At 42.0% G+C, this 21,925-nt stretch overlaps 1 protein-coding gene across 4 annotated transcripts in view; it reads left to right on the forward strand.

Moving 5' to 3' along the window:
• Positions 1-1,161: 1,161 nt before the first annotated feature.
• The window catches only part of Phf8 (PHD finger protein 8), a 103,048-nt gene continuing 82,284 nt past the window's right edge, over positions 1,162-21,925 (forward strand). For 2 of the 4 annotated variants that reach the window (XM_059251418.1, XM_059251421.1), the window contains exons 1-2: positions 1,162-1,850; positions 2,814-3,002. In XM_059251418.1, coding sequence (XP_059107401.1) covers positions 2,899-3,002 — 104 coding nt within the window. In that variant the 5' untranslated portion in view covers positions 1,162-1,850; positions 2,814-2,898. Of the gene's footprint in view, positions 1,851-2,280; positions 2,538-2,566; positions 2,715-2,813; positions 3,003-21,925 lie in introns of those variants that run through there. The other 2 variants (XM_059251420.1, XM_059251419.1) reach the window with 2 other exon arrangements.

Here is a 21,925-nt window from a genome sequence, read left to right on the forward strand (position 1 = left end):
ACTTTACTTTTTCCTCCCTTCCTCTTTCCTTTCATCTTAAACTTGTGATTCTCCTGCCCCATCCTCTCAGACTTTTTTTTTAAAGAGTTCTCCACCAGCTAGTAATCACAACACTCAAGAAGCTGAGGCTGAGGTGGAGAGGAGAGAAATGGGGGGGGACAAGGAGAGAGGGAAATTATTTTTCACTTATGACGATCTTTTCATCCTTATATTTGTTTGCCAGTCAGAAAAATCGTTGTATTCACATTCGCTTTTCCACTCCACTTTTAATCTTTTGGTAAGAAAACAATTTTTTAACACACTTTCTTTTATAATGAGATCCTCTAGGAAGGTGATATAGTAAAACAACAAGAGCTATTTCGTTAATGTTTGAGGAAAAAAAAAAAAAAGAAAGAAAACAGCGCCATCTTGAAACATACTCCATTCAGTCAGAAAATCCTGGTACAGGTGGATGGAAATCCTTGAACTGTATTTGCTCCTTACGGAATTGAACCTGCAGGGTCGGTGAAGAGAGCTTGGGAAGAGAAAGGAAGACTGACAGCTCAATGTGGGGGAAATTAGAAGGTGCCGGTTTCAGTTTCCAGGCTTTCAAATCGCTTGCCTCCTCTAAACCTGTTTCTTCATTTGGTGGTAATCACAGAGTTTCCTCCCACAGAGTGAAGATTAAACCATACAGCAGCCGTGGGAAAAAGACCTAGCCGGCTACAAGTGCTTGGTGGACCGGAGCTGCAGGGAGTATTCCGCCTCTTCCAAGGCTGAAGCCCGCCCCCGCAGCCCTACCTATCAGTTTTGCAGTTTGCAGTCACAAAGTTCACCTCCCCTCCTAGGAGGAGACTAAGGAGGAGCAGCGTGTGTTAAGAGGGAGGGAGGAGGAGGAAGGTGCCGGGTTTCTTTAACTCCCAGTTTGCTCAGGGGGGGTAGGGAAGACTTGGGTTCCAGGCCCCACTCAAAATGGAGCCAAACTACCGCCTCGCCTAAGATGGCGGCTTCTCCGCCTATCAGCTCAAGGTCTCGGGCAGCAATTGGGCCACCTACAAGAGGAGCGAGTCCTAGGATTTACCGGGCACCGCCCCGCTTTCTCAAGGTGTCGCCCCGCCCCGTGACGTCACGCGAGCCCCGCCGGCTTGACGTACCGGGCTCCACCTTCACCTCGCGTGCCCGAGCCTCATAAGATGGCGGCGAGCTTGTCTCCTCACGGAACGCCGCCGCCACTCTTAATATGGTAGCTGTTTACCATATTTCTCCTCCCCTCTCCGCCTCGACTTCCTCGTTATTTTGAATAAACTTTATCGATTGCTCTGAATTTGCTGCCACGGTTGCTGGGCTCTCCTGGCGACTTCTCCCGGCAGTCTATTCCAGACCTGGCGGCCAGTTCATCAGCCCAAGGCTATCTCCTGACGGCCCGGCGACAAAGCCACTTGCCAGTTCGCCCGGCGACCGCCCTCGCAGGAGGCTTCGGTCTCTGGAAGGTCCGAACCGGCCAGACTGCGGGAGTGCTGTGGTGAACGTTGCCCTAAAGCCCAGTCAGACTGCTGGCGCTGCGTGACGCGGCATGTGGTTTATAGGCGAAGGCAAGTAAGGTTCACAGTTTTACAGCGGCAATCCCAGAATCCCCCGCGCGCCGCCTCGGGGGCCGGAACTGCCCGGATAGCCTCTGCTTAGCATAGCGCTGTGTTGCCCCGGAGCGAGCCTTGCCGCTGGCGAGTCTCTGGGGCTGAGCTCTGCGTCTTGAGGAGTGCCTGCAGCCTTGGACATGAAGAGGTTCCTGTAGCGTTTGGGATCGAGGACATCTTGTCAGGTTTGGGGCGTGAAAAGGTTCCTGTCAGTCGGGAAAGCGTAAAGAGATCCTCGTAAGTTTGGGGGGCTACAAGCAAGGAGAAACCTCTGTCAACTGAGGGGTACAGCAGAGCTCTTGGCAGTCTGAGGGGACTGCAAAGAAATGCCTGCCATTTGGAAGCGGTGGGGGGAAAAAAATCTTTGCTTAGTTTCCCGGGTGTGAGGAAATTCTAGTCAGTTTACCGGGGCTTCGAAGAGATAATTTTTAGTGTCAGGGGTGAGATGAGATCCCTGTCAGCTTTGAAGTAGAGGACGAAACTGCGATTTATTTCATTTTGGAGCATAATGAGACTCCTTACGGGTTGGGAGGGGATGATATTGAGAATGACGAAAAGGAGCATTTAAACTCTGCAAACGCAATCCCAGAACTGTGATTTGAGTTGGGTGCCTAGTCTTGTTTGTCTTCTTCCTGAAGGCTTTGGGGGTAATTTTGGAATAACCTGCGCAGACTTTCAGGGATTTCCGCATCTCTGGTGCTTCCCATTTAGGGGGCTGGAGAGGGTCTCTTCCTCAGCTTCCCTCTTCCCAGCCTCATCCTTTATGCTGTGCTTTGCGTCATAATAAAGGGAGCTGAGAGTCCTGGGAAGCAAGAGGCCAGCAAAGAGAGGGTTCAGTGAGGGATTAAAGAAGCTTCCCGAAAGCTTTCAGATATTTACATGAAACCCGGAAAGAAGTTGTCACTGACTTCAGGGCCAAAGAAGGTAGAGGGCTGGGGGAGGCGTTTGGAAGGCAGGGCAGAGCAAAGCGCAGAACGTTCTTTCTGTTCTTTCCAAGTGAAAGAAATCCTGAAGGGTGGGTGGACTTTCTCCACTTAACTCCTGCACTCTCACCAGCTGTGTTGAGTCCTGGTTTGGTTACTCCCTATTTCAGAACTGGAGGTTGGTACCCAGGGGGTGGGGTGGGGGCGGGGACACGGGACGGGACGATTTATAAACCCTGGCCGGATTCACTTTGTAAAAAGTGTTGTTTGTGTCCAGCCATCGTGTGGGGAAGGAGCTTGTTGCTGCCTTCTCGCCCTCTTAAGCTTCAAACCTGGCACGACGCAAAACGATCCACCCCCCTATGAAGATGGCCTCGGTGCCTGTGTATTGCCTCTGCCGATTGCCTTATGATGTGACCCGCTTCATGATCGAGTGTGACATGTGCCAGGACTGGTTTCACGGCAGGTAAGAAGGGCCGGCCAGGCTGGTCAGGGTGCACTGGTCAGGTGCGTTGTGTCTTCACTTGCCCTCTCCTCTCAGCCCCGTTTTCTACTCCTGCTCAGAAACGAGCCCCTCCCTCAATTTACTTTCAGTTCCCCACTATTAGACCTAGGTTTTTCTTATCCCTCCTTACAGACTAGGGCCGAGCTAACACTGGTCTCTGGTTTCTCTGTTTTTCCATTCTCCATATGTATTATATATATAAAATATACATGCATGCATATTTGATTTTGTAGGTGCCTTCTAGCTACAAAGAAAGTGTCAGTTTTGTGTCCTGGTTGGTGTGTTTTCCCTCGTATGCTGGCTTTGGCTTTGGAGGAGGCAGTACTGCATTTTTGAGATATCTGAGTCCAAGAACATGGATTTCTTTGTAACTTACTATCAGTGGCATTGGACTAGTTGCGTTTGCTTCTGTGAGCCTCTCTTACAAATCAATACCTCTTTCATAACTGTAAAACAGTTTGCATGCATTCAATTACTGGAGGAAGAACTGGAAGAGTATTTTATTTCTGTGCTGTCTGCAGGACCATCTAACTAAATTAAATTTAAAAGATACAAGGTAAAAACAACAGAATGAATGCGCCTGTCACCCAAGTTTCTAGTGAGGTTAGTGTATGTAATAAAAATCACAATTTTATCCTATTCCTGGGAGGATTTGCATACTGGAATATAATAAAAGCAGTATATTGTACCCTTCTGCTATATATTAGATTCTAGAATTTTTAGTCCTCTTAACTTTCAGAGGAGCTATACCTATTATGCTCAAAAGCAAAGTAAGGTACTGGTGTTACCAAAATTCTGACCTAAGCTGGGACTGCTTTGATGTAGTACATCCAAGTTCACATTTAATTGATTTTTACTGATTATTTATTATGTGCCTGGTACAGTGAGACCTTTTCCTTCACTCTGAAAATGTGGGAATTAAGATGTCTTTAATAAAGGCTGAGGAATGTAGTGCAGTTGGTAAAATACTTGTCTGGCATACTGGAAGATCTGAGTTCAATCCCCACTACTTTATAAAATGGGTGTGATGGCATACACTTGTAATCTCATTACTTGGGAGTGACATAGTAGTTCCATGCCAGCTTGGGACACATGAGACCTTGTCTCAAAAAAAAAAAAAAAAAACTTTCGTAGCCAGGTGTGGTGGCACATACTTGTAATCCCAGCTTCCTGAAGGAAGAAGTCCTGTCTAATTTGCAATTCTATATAATTTACTGGCTGAGGCTAGTGGGTCTCATGTTCAAGGCCTGCCTGAGCTATAGAGCAAGTTCAAGCTCAGCATGGGCAATTTAGCAAGATTCTGTTTCAAAATGAAAATAATGCAAAGGGCTTGGGATATAATTTAGTGTTAAGCTCTTACCTAGCGTGTGTAAGGGACTGGGTTCAATTCTCAGTGTCACACACATCCGAATGAAGTCAATATCCCAGCTGGGCGGTGGTGGCATCAGCCTGGTCTACAGAGTGAGTTCCAGGAATGGTGCAAAGCTACACAGAGAAACCTGTGTAGGCTCAGTGAGCAAAATGCTTACTAAAACATGAGGACTTCAGTTCAATCTCCAGAATATATGTAAAAAAGCTTGGAGTACATATGATCTCAGTGGTGGGGAGACAGAAATGGAAGCATTTCTGGGGCTCTCTGGTCAGCCAGCCTAGTCTACTTATAAAGTACCAGGTCAGTAGGAGATCCTATCTCAAAAAAAAACGAGGTGGGTGGCTCCTAAGCAATGAAGCCTGAGAATGACCTCTGGCCTCCATATACACACACCCATGTGTACCCACCCACATACATAAACCTACACACAAGCAGAAAAAAATGTTAACTTTCAGACTTGGGTATAGACAAGATAATTTATGGAATGTCAGTTATGGAGTCAGACACAGAGTAAGTACTTAGGAAACATTCATTCCTGTTGTCTGCTCCCAGATCTCTACACTGTGAGCAAAAGTCATTTTTCCAGATACTGAACTTACGCACTTCCTATTCAATCCACACTAAGGGCCATAATGCAATAGCTTTTTTCAGGAAGACTCCTTTATTTATTGAATCAGATTCTAGAAATGCTAAAAATAAAAAAAATATATATATATCTGTATTCTCAGGCAGTGACATGGACATGTGTATAACTATAAGATGAAATCTTTTTTTTAAATAAAGATGTATAAAGAGTACAATAGGAACCCAGAGGAAGAAGGCATTTTATAGAGAAGTATTCTGTGAGCTGTACAGGGGATAGCATCAAAGGGAATAGTATGTACAAAAAGAAAGAAGCGGAAAGGAGGCTAGTGTCCAGAGGTGGAGATAATTTAGCTTTGCTGGCTCATAAAGAACAAGGCTGACAGGGCTCACATTTTGAATCCTCACACTTGGGAAGTGGAGGCATGTGGATCTCTGGGAAGCCAAGGTCAGCCTGACTTACATTGCAAGTTCCAGACCAGCCAGGCTAAGTAGTTAGATCCTGTATCCAAAAACAGGGAGGTAGAGATGGCAGGAAACTAGTAGATCATAAAAGGTCTATCACAGAAAAAAAAAGGACCTAAATTTTACTCTGTAGGGGAACCACTGAGAGAATAATTTAAGCTGAGGAGTGACACCTGATCAACACTGTTAAAAACAACCTGGGATATTGACTTTTTTTTTTTTTTCCGAGACAAGGTTTCTCTGTGTTGTTTTGGTGCCTGTCCTGGCTCTCGCTCTGTAGACCAGGCTAGCCTCGAACTCACAGAGATCTGCTTGGCTCTGCCTCCTAAGTGCTGGAATTAAGGCGTACATTTATTTATTTATTTATTTATTTATTTATTTATTTATTCATTCATTCATTCATTCATTCATTCATTCATTTATTTATTTTATTTAGTGTATGCACAGGCTTGCTTGTGCACACAGGTGGCATGATATGTATGTGAAGGTCAGATGACTATTTGCAGGAGTCAATTTTCTCCTTCCACCAAGTGAGACCAGGAATGTGAACTCAGGTTGTCAGGCTTGGTGACAAACACCACCTGCTGAGCTATCTTATTAGTCCCAACCCAGATTTTTAAAAGAATGTTCTTTTTTTAAGCTGGGCTTTGGGGCATAGGCCTTCTAATTACAGCTACTTTGGAGACTGGGGAAGAGGGATTGCAAGTTCAAGGCTGGTCTGTGCAAAAAAAATGATTTTTTTCCTTATTGTATAGGTGAGACATGTCCATTATAGAAAATGCAGAAAATAATAGAAGGAAATAAAAAGTCATCTGTGAGTCTGTTGGGTATAATCCACTGTTAATTTTGTTGCTTGCTGTTGTTACATTAACTTTGGTCTTTTGATTTATAACATATGTTTTTATAGGTTAGGTTTATATCATAAATACCATTTTGTGACCTCTCTCCCCCAACACCTAACATTATAATGTGGGTATCTGCCAGGTTGTTAAACAGTCATCTAAAACCTGTTTCTGGTTGGGGAATTAGCTCAGTGGTGGAGCCCTTGCCTAGCAAGCACAAGGCCCTGGGTTTGGTCCTCAGCTCCAGAAAATTAAAAAACAAACCTGTTTCTGATACCTTATTATGTGTATGTTTGGTACTAGTTACTTGGTCATTCCCTTTATGTTTGTACACTTACATTATTTGTTTTCTTATATTACAAATAATGTGAGGTGATAAAACTTGGGGATTCTGGGAAGGTTTTTGTATTTTGATGTGATTGTTGGGCAAAACAAAAAGAAAAACATGACTGGTGAACATCTTTATACAGTATATATTTGACATTTACAACGATAGCCACTGAAACTTAAGAATTTTTTGTTTTGTTTTTCAAGACAGGATTTCTCTATGTAATTTCTCTATGTAAATGTCCTGTAACTCCTTTGTAGACCAGGCTGGCCTTGAACTCACAGAGATCCACCTGCCTCTGCCTCTTCAGTGCTGTGATCAAAGGCGTGCGCGACCACCTCCCAGCTGCAACTTAAGAATTTGAAACTTAGAAATGTTTATGGGTTTATGGGTCAGATCTATCTGTAATCACATTTCTAAAGTATATTCTGTTTTTGTTTGTTCATTCTAACAGAAGTTTCATGAAAGTATCCAGTTTTAAAACTCTCTTCTGCTTCTTTCTGTGGGATGCTGGAGAACAAGGAACATAGCTGAAAACCAGATCCTTAATGGGCAGCTGGCTGCTCTTGCTTACCCAGTACACCCTCACCCCACCATGCTCATTGTACTTTTTTTTTTAACTTTAGCTCAATTGGAAATTACTAAATATTGTGGAGTTTTCTTGATTGCTTACAATAGTTAATCATGCAGACCCAATGTGTGTGTGTTGTATGATTATGCGTGTGCTTGTATGAGTGTGAGTATATGTTTGTGAGTCCACAGAGGCCAGAGGAGGACATTAAGTATTTTGCTGTATCACTCTGGTTTATTCCCTTGAGATATTCTCTCACAGATCCTTGAATTAAACTGGTGGCTAGCAAGTCCCAGTGATCTTCCTGCTTTTACTCCTCACGGGACTAGGGCTACTGCCATACCTGACTTTTACCTAGGTACTAGGATCTGTGTACTGAGTTCCTCAAACTTACAAAGCAAGCCTTCTTACCATTGAGCCATTTCTTCCACCCCAAATCTCACAGATTTTCTATCCACAAATGCCTAGAGATTATAGAAATCTCTTCACATCTTTGTTAGACTTTTGAAGTTCAGCTAGGGATTATGGTGCATAATGATAAGTTACTACCTGGAACGGTAGTAAGGAAAGGTAGCTATGCTATTTTGATGATAAAAATCTGGAACCGCCAGGGAGTGGTGGTGCATGCCTTTAATACCAGCATTTGGGAGGCAGAGGCAGGCATGTCTCTGAGTTTGAGGCCAGTCTGGTCTATAGAATGAGTTCCAAGATAGCCAGGACTACGCAGAGAAACCCTGTTTCCAAAAGCACCCCCTTTCCCCCAAAAAATCCCATGGAGGTTAAGTGACTTTCTGAGTGTGGATTTGAATTTCAAATTTCCTGATTCTAGAGATAGTGTTCTCAAAATTAGAAAAAAAATGCCAAATAGTTTTATTCTTCTTGTAAGGCAGTTGAGTTGTGGAAAACACTGATCTGTAGAGGAGTGCCTTTTAAACTTTAATGTGCATCATAATTATTTGAAAGACCCATTAAAAAACCAAGATAGATCTCAACCTCAGTTTCTAATTCAGTAGGTAAATGGGGCCCACATTTGAGAAACATAAATTTAAAGCAGTATCAATTTCTTCTCCTTCCATAGAGTATGATAACATCTGATATTGGAGGATGGATGAGATAACATTATTGTTACTATACATCAATTATTCTCAAAGTATTTCATCTTTGTGAGCCCTTAGTTTTCCTGACAATAGTTATGATAGTTTAAATGGTAATGATTATATACATATTAATTTTTGTTTTTATTAGCATATAATGGATCTTATGAAATTTTCTTTTTATTATTTAATTGTTTGTTTTGAGATAGGGTTTTTCTGTGTAACAGCCCTGCCTGTCCTGGAACTGTTGACCAGGCTGGCTTCGAACTCACAGAGATCCGCCCGCCTCTGCCTCCCAGGTGCTGAGATTAAAGGCGTGTTCCATCACCACCCAGCTGATGTTTTTTTTTTAAAAATATGTGTTTAGTATGTGTATATATGTATGTATGTATGTATGTGTGTGAGTATGTGGGGTTGCACATGAACCACAGCACGTGTGGAGGGCAAAGTACAACTTTTCAGGACTCAGTTCTCTGCTTCTGCCTTGTTGAGGCAGGGTCCCTTGTTTCTTGCTGCGCAGCTACTCCAGGCTAGCTGGTCTGTGATCTTCTGGACAACCCCCCTGTTTCCACTTTCCATCTCCTTGTAGGAGTACTGGGTTACAGATGGGCACCACTGCATCTGGATTTTTTATGTGGGTTCCAGGGATTGAATTTGGGTCTTAAATGGCAAGTACTTTTACCCGTTGGGCCACATCACCAGCAGACCTATTCATATATGTATTTTATCATACTCATCACTCATGACTCCTTTCTTCTACTTTTATGTCTTTTTTAAATAACCCATTGAATTTAAGGATGCTTACTTAAGCACAGGATTACTTACCAGAACATGAGCAACTTACCAGTGGCTGTACCACTGAAGAAGATGTTTCCCTCTTCCCTATCAAAATTAACTGCCTCAGGGACAGTTGGAACCTTATGAATCGCCAACCCCCCCCCCCCATTTTCCAGGACAGAAGGTTAGCAGGCCCAATCTTGTGCAAATCTACAGGTAATCAGATGCTGTGCATTCAAGAGTTTAACAGCCACATCATGCCCAGAACTCAGTGTTCCGAACTGCTCCCCTACCTTCCTCTGGTTCTTACATTTTTCTGTTTCTTCTTCCAAGATGTTTCAGGAGCCTTGGAGGGAGTGCATGTAGATGTTCTATTTTTGGACAGTAAATAATCATTCTTTGTTCTTTGACCAGTTGTGAATCTGCATTAACCACTACAAAGAGAAGCTTTTTTTTCTTTTCTTCTCCCCCCCTCCCGCCCCCCCCCCCCAAGACAAGATCTCTCTATGTAGCTCTGGTTGTCCCAGAACTCACTTATATAGACCAGGCTGACTTTGAACTCAGAGGAGATCTGCCTGCCTCTGCTTTTTGAGTGCTGAGATCAAAGGCATGTGCCACTATGCATGGCTGTTTGTTTGTTTTCTAACTGTATAGCCTTGGCTGACCTCAAGCAGCTATTCACCTGTCTCTGCCTCCCATTTACTGAGATTAAAAGTATTAAAGGGCCGGGCGGTGGTGGTGCACGCCTTTAATCCCAGCACTCGGGAGGCAGAGCCAGGCGGATCTCTGTGAGTTCGAGGCCAGCCTGGTCTACCAAGTGAGTTCCAGGAAAGGCATAAAGCTACACAGAGAAACCCTGTCTCGAAAAACCAAAAAAAAAAAAAAAGTATTAAAGGCATTAAAGCCATCACAATCTGTAAGAAAAGTTGCTTTTGCTAAACCTGCAGTAATATTCTATAGGCACGAACATAGTTATTTAGATGGCAATTTTTTGAGACAGGGTTTCTCTGTGTAGCCCTGACTCTCTTGGATCTCGCTCTGTAGACCAGGTTGACCTCGAACTCACAGAGATCCTCCTGTCTGTGCCTCCCAAGTGCTGGGAATAAAGGTGTGCACCACCACCGCCCGGCTAGACAACAATTTGATGTACACATCATGTCCACTTAGCAGAACAACTGTAGTAGCTTCCTCACTAGGGCCTGTGATCTCCCTAGCTAGAAGCATTTGACCTGTTTTGTGGTATCAGTTTTTCTTTGTATGGAATTAAATCCTTGTTTGTTTGTTTGTTTGTTTGTTTGGAAGAAAATATTCTGTTTAAATTGAATTTGATGGTATGAGTATTCCCCCTCCCCCTCGCTCCCCTTTGGCTGAAGAAAACTGACTCATCTCCCCCAGTAGCCACCAATAGTCTCTCAGCTAGGGGTATATGAGCCTCTTTTCTCTTTGTTCTGGAGTTGGGTTTTTTGTTTTTGTTTTTTATTTTTGAGACAGGGTTTCTCTGTGTAGCCCTGATTGTCCTGGAACTCTCTATGTGGACCAGGCTGGTCTTCACTTCACAGAGATCCACCTGCCTCTTTCTCCCTAGTGCTGGGATTAAAGGCATGCTCCACCACTGCCTGGTACTGTGCTGGAGACTGGCTTGATCTTAAACAGGCTTTATGTTGTGCTGACTACCATACCTGTTGTAGATTTATGAGTGCAATGACTCCATCCTATCCAGAAAACGTTATTTCACAGCAGTCTTCCCCATTCTGCACCTTCTTCCACAATGCTCCTTGAACCTATTGGAGAAAGTGTGATACAGATCCCTATTACAGTCTTTCTCCCCCTTCCACCATGTTTTCTGAGCCTTGGGGGTGTGTGTGATATAGATGTCTTATTTAAGGCTGAGCACTCTAGTGACTTATTCTCTGCATTTGTGAGTCTCTGTATTAAAATCACCCACTATGTAAAGAAACTTTTCTGATGAGGAGTCTATAGATATTTAGAAACAGTAAATTTAGAAGGCAGTAAATTGAGGAAAGGTGAATAATGGAGGTAAAGGTTTAAGTGGGGAGTTGTACATGAGGGTACAGTTGGGGAGGTAGAGGAATAACCAACATTAAAGATATTTGAAAAAGCCATATAAAATGCTGTTTTATAAGCTTCCTATTATATGTACATATATACACACAGATAAGCTTAATTCAAGTTACCCTATATAGAGGGATAATGCTCATCTCAAAAGCTATAGATTATCAAAAAGCCCAGTGCCATGTATAAAATATCCCATTTATCAAGGTGGTCCTAGGGGCCATTCCCCCCCTCCCCTCCAAAAAAACTAGTACAAGGTAGTATCATTGCTCTTGATTACTCATTAGAACTTGCTGATAAGATCCTATTGCTGGAGGTTGGGGATTTAGTTCAATGGTAGAGCGCTTGCCTAGCAAGTGCAAGGCCCTGGGTTTGGTCGTCAGCTCCAAAACAAACAGCCAAAACAAAACAAAACAACAAAAAAAACCCCAAAACAAAACAAAAAAAGATCCTATTGCTGAACATACCATGTACTTTGATCATAGGACATGGAAAATTCAAGCTGATTCTGACCTGGAAGCATTCTTCCTACTACCTAACTTCTATAGTATCAGAAGGTGGTGTTGTAGTCTGCTAGGGAAGAAAAGCCATCAACAGTCTTTGCCAGCTGTGAATCCTGTGAGCTACAATAATGACTGGCCTGGCAAGATACGCTCATTGGCTCAATAGTAGCGTGAATGTTGTGGAGGTAACCAGCAGCTTTCTAATTGGACTTAAGGCCTGATCTACAATGGGAAACTCATACCTTGTTCTATAAACCTGGCCAAGAACCTGTAGCTAAGGAAGTTATAGGCCCTACTACTACTATTTTGCCAAAGGGACATACCTTCTGAATTCATCTTTAACTATTTTTTGGTTCTATTTATTCCTTCTTTCCCTCCCCACTGCCTACCTCCTCTTCTTCCCTCCTCTTTCTCTTCCTTACGTGAGCATTTGTGCATGTATGTGCCATGGTGCTCATGTGGAGGTCAAAGAACAACTTGCTGAAGTCAATTTTCTCTTTCCACTATGTGGGTCCCTAGGATCAAACTCAGGTCATCAGGCTTGCAGAGCAAACACCTTTACCCTGCTTACCTGCTTGCCAATCCTCTTTTTTTGTCCCTCCCTTTTTAAAATTTAACTTTTATTATTATTTGTGTATGTATATTTTGATGTATGTGTAATAGTGAGGATGTACATGTGCCATGCACATATGTGGAGGCCAGGGGACAACTTTCAAAAGACAGTTCTCTCCTTCAGTCATGTTGAGGCAGAATCTCTCTTGTTTCTGCCTTGCTGTGTACTCTGGGCTAGCTAGCCTGTGAACTTCCAGGCAATTCTCCAGGCAATTCTCCCATCCCCTCCTCATCTCCCTGTAGGAGAGACTGCTAGGATTACAGAGGTGTACAACTTTAAACCCGCTTTTTATATTGAATCTGGAGATCAAACTCAGGTTGTCAGGCTTGCATGGCAAACACTTTTACCCACTGACCAATCTTGCTGGTCTCTTTTCATTTGTCTTTATCTGATATTAATATACCCACTCCTACTTTCTTTTGATTAAAGGTGACATTGTATATATTTTCTTTTTTTTTCTGTTTTTTTTTTTTTTTTCAGACAGGGTTTCTCTGTGTAGCTTTTGGTGCCTGTCCTGGATCTCACTCTGTAGCCAAGGCTGGCCTTTCGAACTCACAGAAATCTGCCTGGCTCTGCCTCCCGAGTGCTGGGATTAAAAGCATGCACCACCATTGCCCAGCTGACGTTGTATATATTTTCACCCCCTTTTCTTTTTGCATTGCTCAAACCCAGGCAATGCCAGGCAAACATTCTTTTCTTTTAGTCTACACTTACATGAAATGAGATTTTGTTTTTGTTTGTTTGTTTGTTTGTTTAGAGACAGGGTTTCTCTGTGAAGCAGTCTTGGCTGTACTGGAACTCACTATGTAGACTAGGCTGGCCTCGAACTCACAGAGATCTACTCTGCCTCCCGAGTGCTGAGATTAAAGACATGCGCCACCATGCCCGGCAACATACCTGGTTTTATTCAGTGCTGGGGATTGAACCCAGGGCTTTGTGTGTGCTAGGCAAGCATGATGCCAACTGAACTATATCCTCAGCCTTTCCTCTGATCTGTATGCCTCTGTTTACATTCTTCTGTCTTTCTGGGGGTTACTTATACCTGTTTTATAATTCCGTATTTTTTATATTGTTTTTTTCTGTAGTATATGTGAATGTGTCTCTATACTTACTTCTTGCTGTAGACAGTATATGTATATATATATATATATTTTTTTTTTCTGAGTGAGGAGTAAAATTTTCTCTTTAAGTTCGTTTACATTTCCTTGTGTATAGTGTAATTCATCTTAAATATGTGTTCTAGGTTCATTGAGAACCACATCAGAGTGCCATAATTTTCATTTCTGTATTTTAACAGGACCTCTAAGATGTTTCTTTTTTTTTTTTTTGGTTTTTCGAGACAGGGTTTTTCTTTGTAGCTTTGCGCCTCTCCTGGAACTCACTTGGTAGCCCAGGCTGGCCTCGAACTCACAGAGATCCGCCTGGCTCTGCCTCCCGAGTGCTGGGATTAAAGGCGTGCGCCACCACCGCCCGGCTTCTAAGATGTTTCTAATGTTGCTTAAAAATTGAGAAGCATGAGTTGGGGTTGTAACTCAATTGGTAGAGTTAGTTAACCTAGTATTTGTGAAGCTAGGTTTGGATCCCAGCATTGAATAAACATGTCTGTAATACCAACACAAAGGATGTGAAAGCAAGAGGATCAGAAATTCAGGGTCATCCTTGCTACATAGTGAGTTCAAGGCCAACCTGGTGTACATGAGATGCTGTCTCAAAAACAACAACAACAACAACAAAACCAAAAACCTTGAGAAATACCAGTCTAATTAGAAAATGGTGACTTAGGCCAGAGTCTGTATTGATGAGAAGTGGTTTTATTTTGACTATACAGGATTTACTGATAGATTGGATTGGGATTGTGAAAGAAAGAGGTCAGGAATGACTTGATTTTCAGGAGTTTTAATATAAATGGGAATAGAGTAATGGGACAGTGACTGAGAAGCTCACAAGAGATATAGAGAATGACCTGTTTTGTCTGTAATATCAGATTATTCTGGAATTTAGTGAGTTCTTTTAAATGACAAACTCGTGTGCAGGTACTAAACCAACAGCAGAAACTTCTCAGGTACATGGAGATTGTTTAGCTTCTTTTGCACTGCTCCAAGTCCTATGTGCCTGGAGGCAGTGGAGCCAGTGGTGGGAACTACGAGTGCCTTTGCTTCTGGTTTTGTAGATTCTGTTCTAGCTGATAAAGGTTGTTTCAAGAAACCAAAAATTGACTGATTTTTTTAATGAAGGAAGGTAAAATATGTTCTTTCCCTTCTTCATTTATGGATGAAGGTATTGATTTCCCAAGGTACAGGTTGGTTACAAGACCTGGCTCCTTGGGCATCTTCAGAGAGCAGAGGCTAAGTAGATAGGAAACTAGATAGAATCTTGAGCAAAACTTGCCACTGTTTTGGCACCTCTGATCTTTGAGTCCCACTTGGTTCCATAGCCCTGGATAAAACAATCAAGTGCCTGATTTTGTGTTCTTGTAGCATTTGGTTCTTCTAACTACCTCATATCAGCTATATACTTGGTTAGATATTATAGGCTCATGAAGACCAAAAATTGTATATTGTTCTGCTATTTAAATAGTTTTGTAATTGATTCATATTTCCTATCTGTTATAGATAATATTTATCATGTTTTGGTACTTGAGTACTTTATTTAAGTTCATTGAATCCTTGCAACAACTATAAGGTGGTTATTACTAATTTTTCTGTTTCACAGGTATAGAAACTGGAGCACAAAGAATTCATATAAAATGCCTGTGTTCACACAGCTGTATGTGGAAGAGGTGAAATTCAAACCCAGATAGTTTGGCTCCCATATCTTTGTATCTTTTAACCTCTGTGTTTTAGTGTCTCAGTGCTGTACATCGTGTCCCTGACTTGTTATAGAGATTAAATATAATATATTTAAAGTCCATGGCTCACTTTTCTTCACAGTTACTTTTATGTAGGCTTTAAATTTACTCATCCACTTAGCAATCATTGTTCTGTTTTACTTACTTTGTAGCACTTAATGACACTTCTGACACTACCTGTATCTTTCCCTCTAGATTGATCATTCTACAGGTGTCGGTATACAATTAATGTTTATTTATGTATTCATTTACTCATTTATTTACTCATTTACTTATTTGTTGAGTGCCTACAGTGAACCCAGCTTAATTTCAATGCCCCATACTATAATAATTCTCTTTACTAAGGAAGCTATCCAGAGCAATACAACTTTTTTTTTTGGTTTTTCTTTTTTTCTTTTTATTTTATTTTATTTTTTTTTTTGAGACAGGGTTTCTCTGTGTAGCTTTGCGCCTTTCCTGGAACTCTCTTTGCAGACCAGGCTGGCCTCGAACTCACAGAGATCCGCCTGCCTCTGCCTCCCTAGTGCTGGGATTAAAGGTATGTGCCACCACTGCCCGGCAAAACTATCTTTTGGTTTTTTCGAGACAGGGTTTCTCTGTGTAGTTTTGGAGCCTGTCCTGGATCTCGCTCTCTAGACCAGGCTGACCTCGAACTCACAAAGATCCACCTGGCTCTGCCTCCCGAGTGCTGGGATTAAAGGCCTGTGCCACCAGTGCCTGGCTGCAGTACAACAATTTATTATCCTTGGCACCAGTGATAATTAATGAGACAGCGCATCTAAGCTTAATTTTGGTTTATCTGCCTTCTCTTGTCTGAGGAGTTATCTAGCCCATTGCATGTTTGCTGAATTAGCTGGATAGTAAGTAAATGAAGCAAGACTGGGAGATGGAGGAGCTGAGGACTTCTGGTGAATACCAGAATTTCTATGTGCTAAATGTATAAGCACAAATGGCAAGTAAATGAACATTTGTTGTGGGTCAGCATAGGTAGAGCTGAAATAGGTAGTATTTGGGAGTAGTGTCAGTAGTAGAGAAGAAAAAGAACAGTAGAGAGCATTATGGGCTGGCACTAAGAATCTTTTGCTCATTTTTTGTGGTGCTAGAGATCGAACATTTATGGCCTCACTCGTGTTAAGCAAGTGTTCAACCTCTAAGCCACATCCCCAGCCCTTTTTTAGGTTAAGAGTGGCTTCATGAGCATGTGAATGCTGTTGTCACATGGAGCTCCACAGTTGAGGTTAAATGCACTGCTTCTGTTGTCCCAAAAGTCTTAATATATTTTACTTTTGCATATTTGTATGTGACATCAGTGGGTTGTGTGCTGAGAACTTAGAACCTTGAGTTCTGTGGTTCTACCTCTACCTCTTCCTTCTTTTTTTTTTTTCCAGAGCTGAGGACCGAACCCAGGGCCTTGCTCTTGCTAGGCAAGCGCTCTACCACTGAGCTAAATCCCCAACCCCTACCTCTTCCTTCTTGTCTCCCTGAGTAGGTTCTTGGCTAACTGCCTGGGACCCTGTCCCCAGGTAGAGATGTGGAGAAATTCAGGGTCCAGAGCATGTACTCTTGTGTACTTACTGAGTGATGTACCCTCACTCCCAGGACAGTGAGATAGAAAAAATAAAGAAAAATCTTATATTGACAAGCCTAGGTCTGTCATTGTACTGGCTGGTTTTGTGTGTCAACTTGACACAAGCTAGAGTCATCAGAGAGGAAGGAGCCTCAGTTGAGGAAATGCCTCCTTGAGATCCAGCTGCAGGCATTTTCTTAATTAGTGATCAATGGGGGAGGTCCTAACACATTGTGGATGGTGCCCTCCTAGGGCTGGTGGTCCTGGGTTCTATAAAAAAGCAGGCTGAGCAAGCCAGGGGAAACAATCCAGTAAGCAGCTCCCCTCCATGGCCTCTGCATCAGCTCCTGCCGCCAGGAGCCTGCCCTGCTTGAGTTCCTGTCCTGACTCCCTTCAGTGATGAACAGCAACGTGGAAGTGTGAACAAAATAAATCCTTTCCTCCACAACTTGCTTTTTGGTCATAATGTTTCATCTCAACAATAGAAACCCTAACTAAAACAGTCATTATAGCTACTCAGGAAGCTGAGGCAGGAGAATCACCAAGACAGATTAGTAAGACCCTATCTCAAGTAGGATTTTTGTTTGTTTTCAGCCAGGGTCTCACTATATGTAGCTGTGGCTGTTCTGGAACTCACTCTGCAGACCAGCTTGGCCTTGAACTCACAGAGATCCAACTGCCTCTGTCTCCTAAGTGCTGGGATTAAAGACATGCACCACTGTGCTAGGCTTGAGACCTTATCTCAAAAAGTAGAAATAGAGCTAGAGTTTTAACTAAGTAACAGAGCACTTGCCTAGCATGTTTGGCCCTGGGTTCATTCCCCAGCCACAAAAGAAACAATATCAACTGAAGAAATTCATGTGTATTAGTTACTTTTCTGTTTCTGTGATAAAACACCATACCATGACTGAAGCAACTTATAGAAGGAAGGATTTATTTTGAGTTTATGGTTTCAGACAGATAAGAGTCCATTACCATCATGATAGGGAGGCATGGAAGAAAACACCACCCCTGGCAGCAGGAACAGCAGCAAGCAGAGAAAGCCCATGGCTTTTGAAACCTCAGAGCCCACCCCAGTGACATACTTTCTCCAGCCAGACCACACCTCCTAAGCCTACCCAAACAGTGTAACCAGCTGTGGACTAAGTCTTCAGATGCCCAGGAACATGGATTCAAATCATCACACCATGGTAACCTGAGTGACCGCAGAAAGGAAAAAGCTCCTTTGTTATATTTCTGAAGAAGGAATACTTGCTCTTCGTTTGCAGTAAGCATTTTCGTTTATATAACTGGTGCTATGTGTGAAGGGTAAAAGGTGAGACCAGAGAGGCAAGGCCTTTTTTAGGCTATGTTCAATTCTTTTTTTTTTTTTTTTTTGAGACAGGGTTTCTTTTGTGAAACAGCTCTGGATCTCCTGGAACTCATTTTATAGACCAGTCTGTTCTTGAAAACATAGGGATCCACCTGCCTCTGCCTCGGGAGTGCTGGGATTAAAGGCATGTGCCACTATTGATAGGCTTAGTCAATTTCAATTTGTTCTTTAATAGGGAGGGACTAGAGAGATGGCTCAGCAACTAAGAGCACTTGCTGCTGCTATTTCAGAGGACCAGAGTTCAAATTCCAGCACCCATGTTAGGCAGTTCACAGCTACTTGTAACTTCAGCTTCAGGAGTTCCAATGCCCTCTTCTGGCTTCCAAGGGCAGCCTCCAACACACACATATATACATAAAACTTTTAAAAAGTTAACAAAAAAGAAGAATAAGGAGCTTTTCACGGGTTTTAGGTATGAGACAATAAGGTCACATTTGTGTTTTTATTTAATTTTATGTGTTTTTGTATGCCTAAGTATGTGTACGTACACCTTATGTGTGCAGCAGCCCGAGGATGTCAGAATAGGGTGTTGAATCTCCTGGAACTGGAGTTTCTGGATCCTCTGCAAAAGCAGTAAGCACTCTTAATTGCTGAGCCATCTCTCTAACCCACACTTGTTCTTTTAAAATTATTGTTTTAGTGTGTAGAATCATTTTGTGTGGAGACAGAGTAGAGGCTTGGAATCTAGCTGGATGAGGAGGACAATAATTCTAGTTAGAGATCATAACAACCTGTATTAGGGCAGTAAACAATAAGAATGACAGAAGAACACAACTGATAGTTAAAGAATTAGGATCTAGAGCTGATCTTTTGAGTTTTGTACCATATTTAACTGTTACCTATTCAAAAAGAATGGTCATTTTGAGCTATGTAAGTATGGAAAGATGTTTGACTTTGAACTGTCAGAGAGGAGCAGACAAGAGGGGAATGAAAGAAAAGTAGAGAAATGAGGGTTTTTTGTTGTTCATTAAGGTCAGTGTACTTGTTTAAATGGTAAAGAGGGAAGAGAAAGAAACAGGGTGAGAGATTGAAGATACTTTAAAAAGAGGGGACAATTAATTGAGAAAGTAAAAAAAAAATGTGACTTAGATGCAAACACTGACTTTAGGAGGAAAGAAAGATAGTACTTCCATTGTAATAGGAGGAAAGGATGGGCAAAGGAAGTAGAGTTGGTACTAGAAAGTCAAGTTAGTTCTTGTCTGATTATTTCATTTCTTTTTTTTTCCCCAAGAAGTAAGTAAATCATTTGCATGGAGAGAAGGGAGAGATAGTGGGGTCAAAGATTTGAAGTTTACTGTGGATTGTGGGAAGGAAAGAGCTAAGTGGGAAATTGTAGGAGGATTATCAGGCAATATAATCTACACATTTTAGTGAATTTTTTTTGCCTCCAGTCCAATGGGTGATTGTTTTTTCTCCAGCGCACCCAGTAGTCTAGTGTTAGATAGGGATTGAGCTATAGGGTTTGGAAACTATAGGGTTTGGAAATGTGATGAAAGACAGTAGGGCAAGTGGAGAATGCTGGAATTAAACTAGATAGTAAATAGGTTGAAGTCAAGAATAGGTGGATTTGGCAGGGGTTTGGTGCTATAGGCCTGTAATCCCAATGCTTGCTTGCCTATAATCCCATTATTCAGGAGGATTATGAGTTCAAGGTCAGCCTAAGCTACACAGTAAGACCTTGTCTGAAAACAGAGCATAAAGTTAAAAAAAGAATGTGTAGTGTGGTGGCACAGGCCTTTAATCTTGGTGCTAGGAGGCAGAAACAGTTAGATCTTTGAGTTTCAGGCCAGCCAGGACTACACAGTGAGACCTTGTTTCAAACAACAACAACAACAAAACAAAGAATGGGTAAAAGTAGGAGCAGCTAGGGATTTTTGAGAGCAAAGAACAGGTGTAGTGAGAGCTGATGGATATACTTATGATCAAAGAAATGGTGTATGTATTTCATATTCTAGAAGTGAAACAATTGCTGGACCAAGTCTGGAGGATGGTCATGAGAGTAGCTGAAATGAGAGTGGAGGTAACTTATCATCTGGAGATGATGAGATCAAAGAAGAGTGAACCCAGCAAGTTGGGTCTCCACATTAATACTAATACCAGGTAGAATATTGAAAGGGAAAAGGATTGTGGTGGGGAAAAAATCTGTGAGCAGGTTCTTCAGTGAGTGAAGGGATGTGTTGGGGAGAAGGGTAACTGGAAGTAAAGAGGAGCAGGAAGTGGTATGGCTGCATGGTATGAAACTCAAAGAGGAATGAGTCATCATCTCACACAAGGCCTGATAGTTAATGTCAGTTGTTAACTTGATGAAATCTAGAATCACTGGGATTTGGGCCTGGGAGCATGCCTGTGGGAAATTATCTTGATTGTGTTTTAATTGAGGTGGGGAGACCCACCCTCCATAAGTGGCACTTTTCTAGATTGTGTAAACAGAAAAGGAACTGAGCAGCAGCATTCATTGCTTTCTTCTTCCTTACTGTTAACTCAATGTGACCAGATGTTTCAAGTACCTGCTACCTTGACTTTCCTCCTGAGATGTACCTCTTGAATTGTGAACTATGAGCTAAAATAAACACCTCTGTCCTTAAGTTGTTTTTGTTCATGACATTCTATCATGGCAGCAGGAAAAGAAACTAAGGCACAAGAGCAGAGATAATCTCAAATTCTCACTGGAGAGTTAAAGGGTCATCTACTGAACTTCCCTGATTAGTCAGCGCCTGGAAGAATATGAGGTTTCCATCTGATAGAACTCTTAACACAGTGCTCCTTAGACTCCATGGTAAAGAACCAGGACATAGTTTCCTTTATTTTCAATCTATAGTGAATGGATTTTATAAAATAAAAAAAGAATGACTAAAAAAATAATGTGAACAAAAAGCAGTATAACAAACCCAATTTTTTCATTATTAGATTCAATGGCTATTAAAACATTCTACCAGATTGCTGAGAAGCGATACCTATTCTCGTTTTCTGTACTTAACACAGATCTGTAATCAGCAGTTCACAAATCAGTATAGGACTGTGAACTTTGAGTGGTACTAGTATGGAGAAAATAGTTTCCTTGTAGAAAAACCATATTTGGTTAAACTTGGAAAGTAAAGGAGTGTTCTTTTTTGTGTTTTGTTTTTAAACGGGTTTCATCTAGCTGAAGCTGGTCTCTTGATCCCCCTGCTTACATCTCTAAAGTTCTGAGATTACTGGCATATTAGTTACTTTTCTGTTACTGTGATAAAACACCATAACCAAAGCAACTTATAAAAGAAAGCATTGAATTGTGCCTACAGTTCCAGAGGGTTAGCATCAATGATGGCAGAGAGAAGGCATGGAAGCAGAAATAGCTGAGAGCTCACATCTTGAACCTTAAGCAGGAGTTAGAGAGCACACTGGGGATGGTAGGAATCTGTTGAAACCTCAAAGCCTGCCCTCCAATGACACATCTCCTCCAACAAGGCCACACCTTATCCTTCCTAAATAGTTCCACCATCTGGGGAACTGGTATCCAAACATATGAGCCTATGAGGGGCATTCTTATTCAAACCACCACAGAATGCATGTACCACCAAGCCTGGCAAGTGTTTCTTGAAGGGAAAAAAAACAACAAAAAGCTTTAGGCTAGTGAGGGGTGATATCTGGATTTGGCAAAAAGTAATATCATTTATTCTGTGCCAGTCTATGTGTACATTGTGCTATGATCTTTATGTACATTATCTGCTTGACTCCTCACCTCTACAAAATTGATGATGTCCTGATTTCTTGGCATGCTACAGGTGTTGCACGAATGTTAAATTGGTGGATCTCTGTGAGTTCCAGCCAGGCTTATAGAGTAAATTCCAGGACAGCCAGGGCTACACAGAGAAACCCTGTCTTGGAAAAAAAAAGA

This window comes from Peromyscus eremicus, chromosome X (assembly GCF_949786415.1).
Source record: "Peromyscus eremicus chromosome X, PerEre_H2_v1, whole genome shotgun sequence".
NCBI lineage: Eukaryota > Metazoa > Chordata > Mammalia > Rodentia > Cricetidae > Peromyscus > Peromyscus eremicus.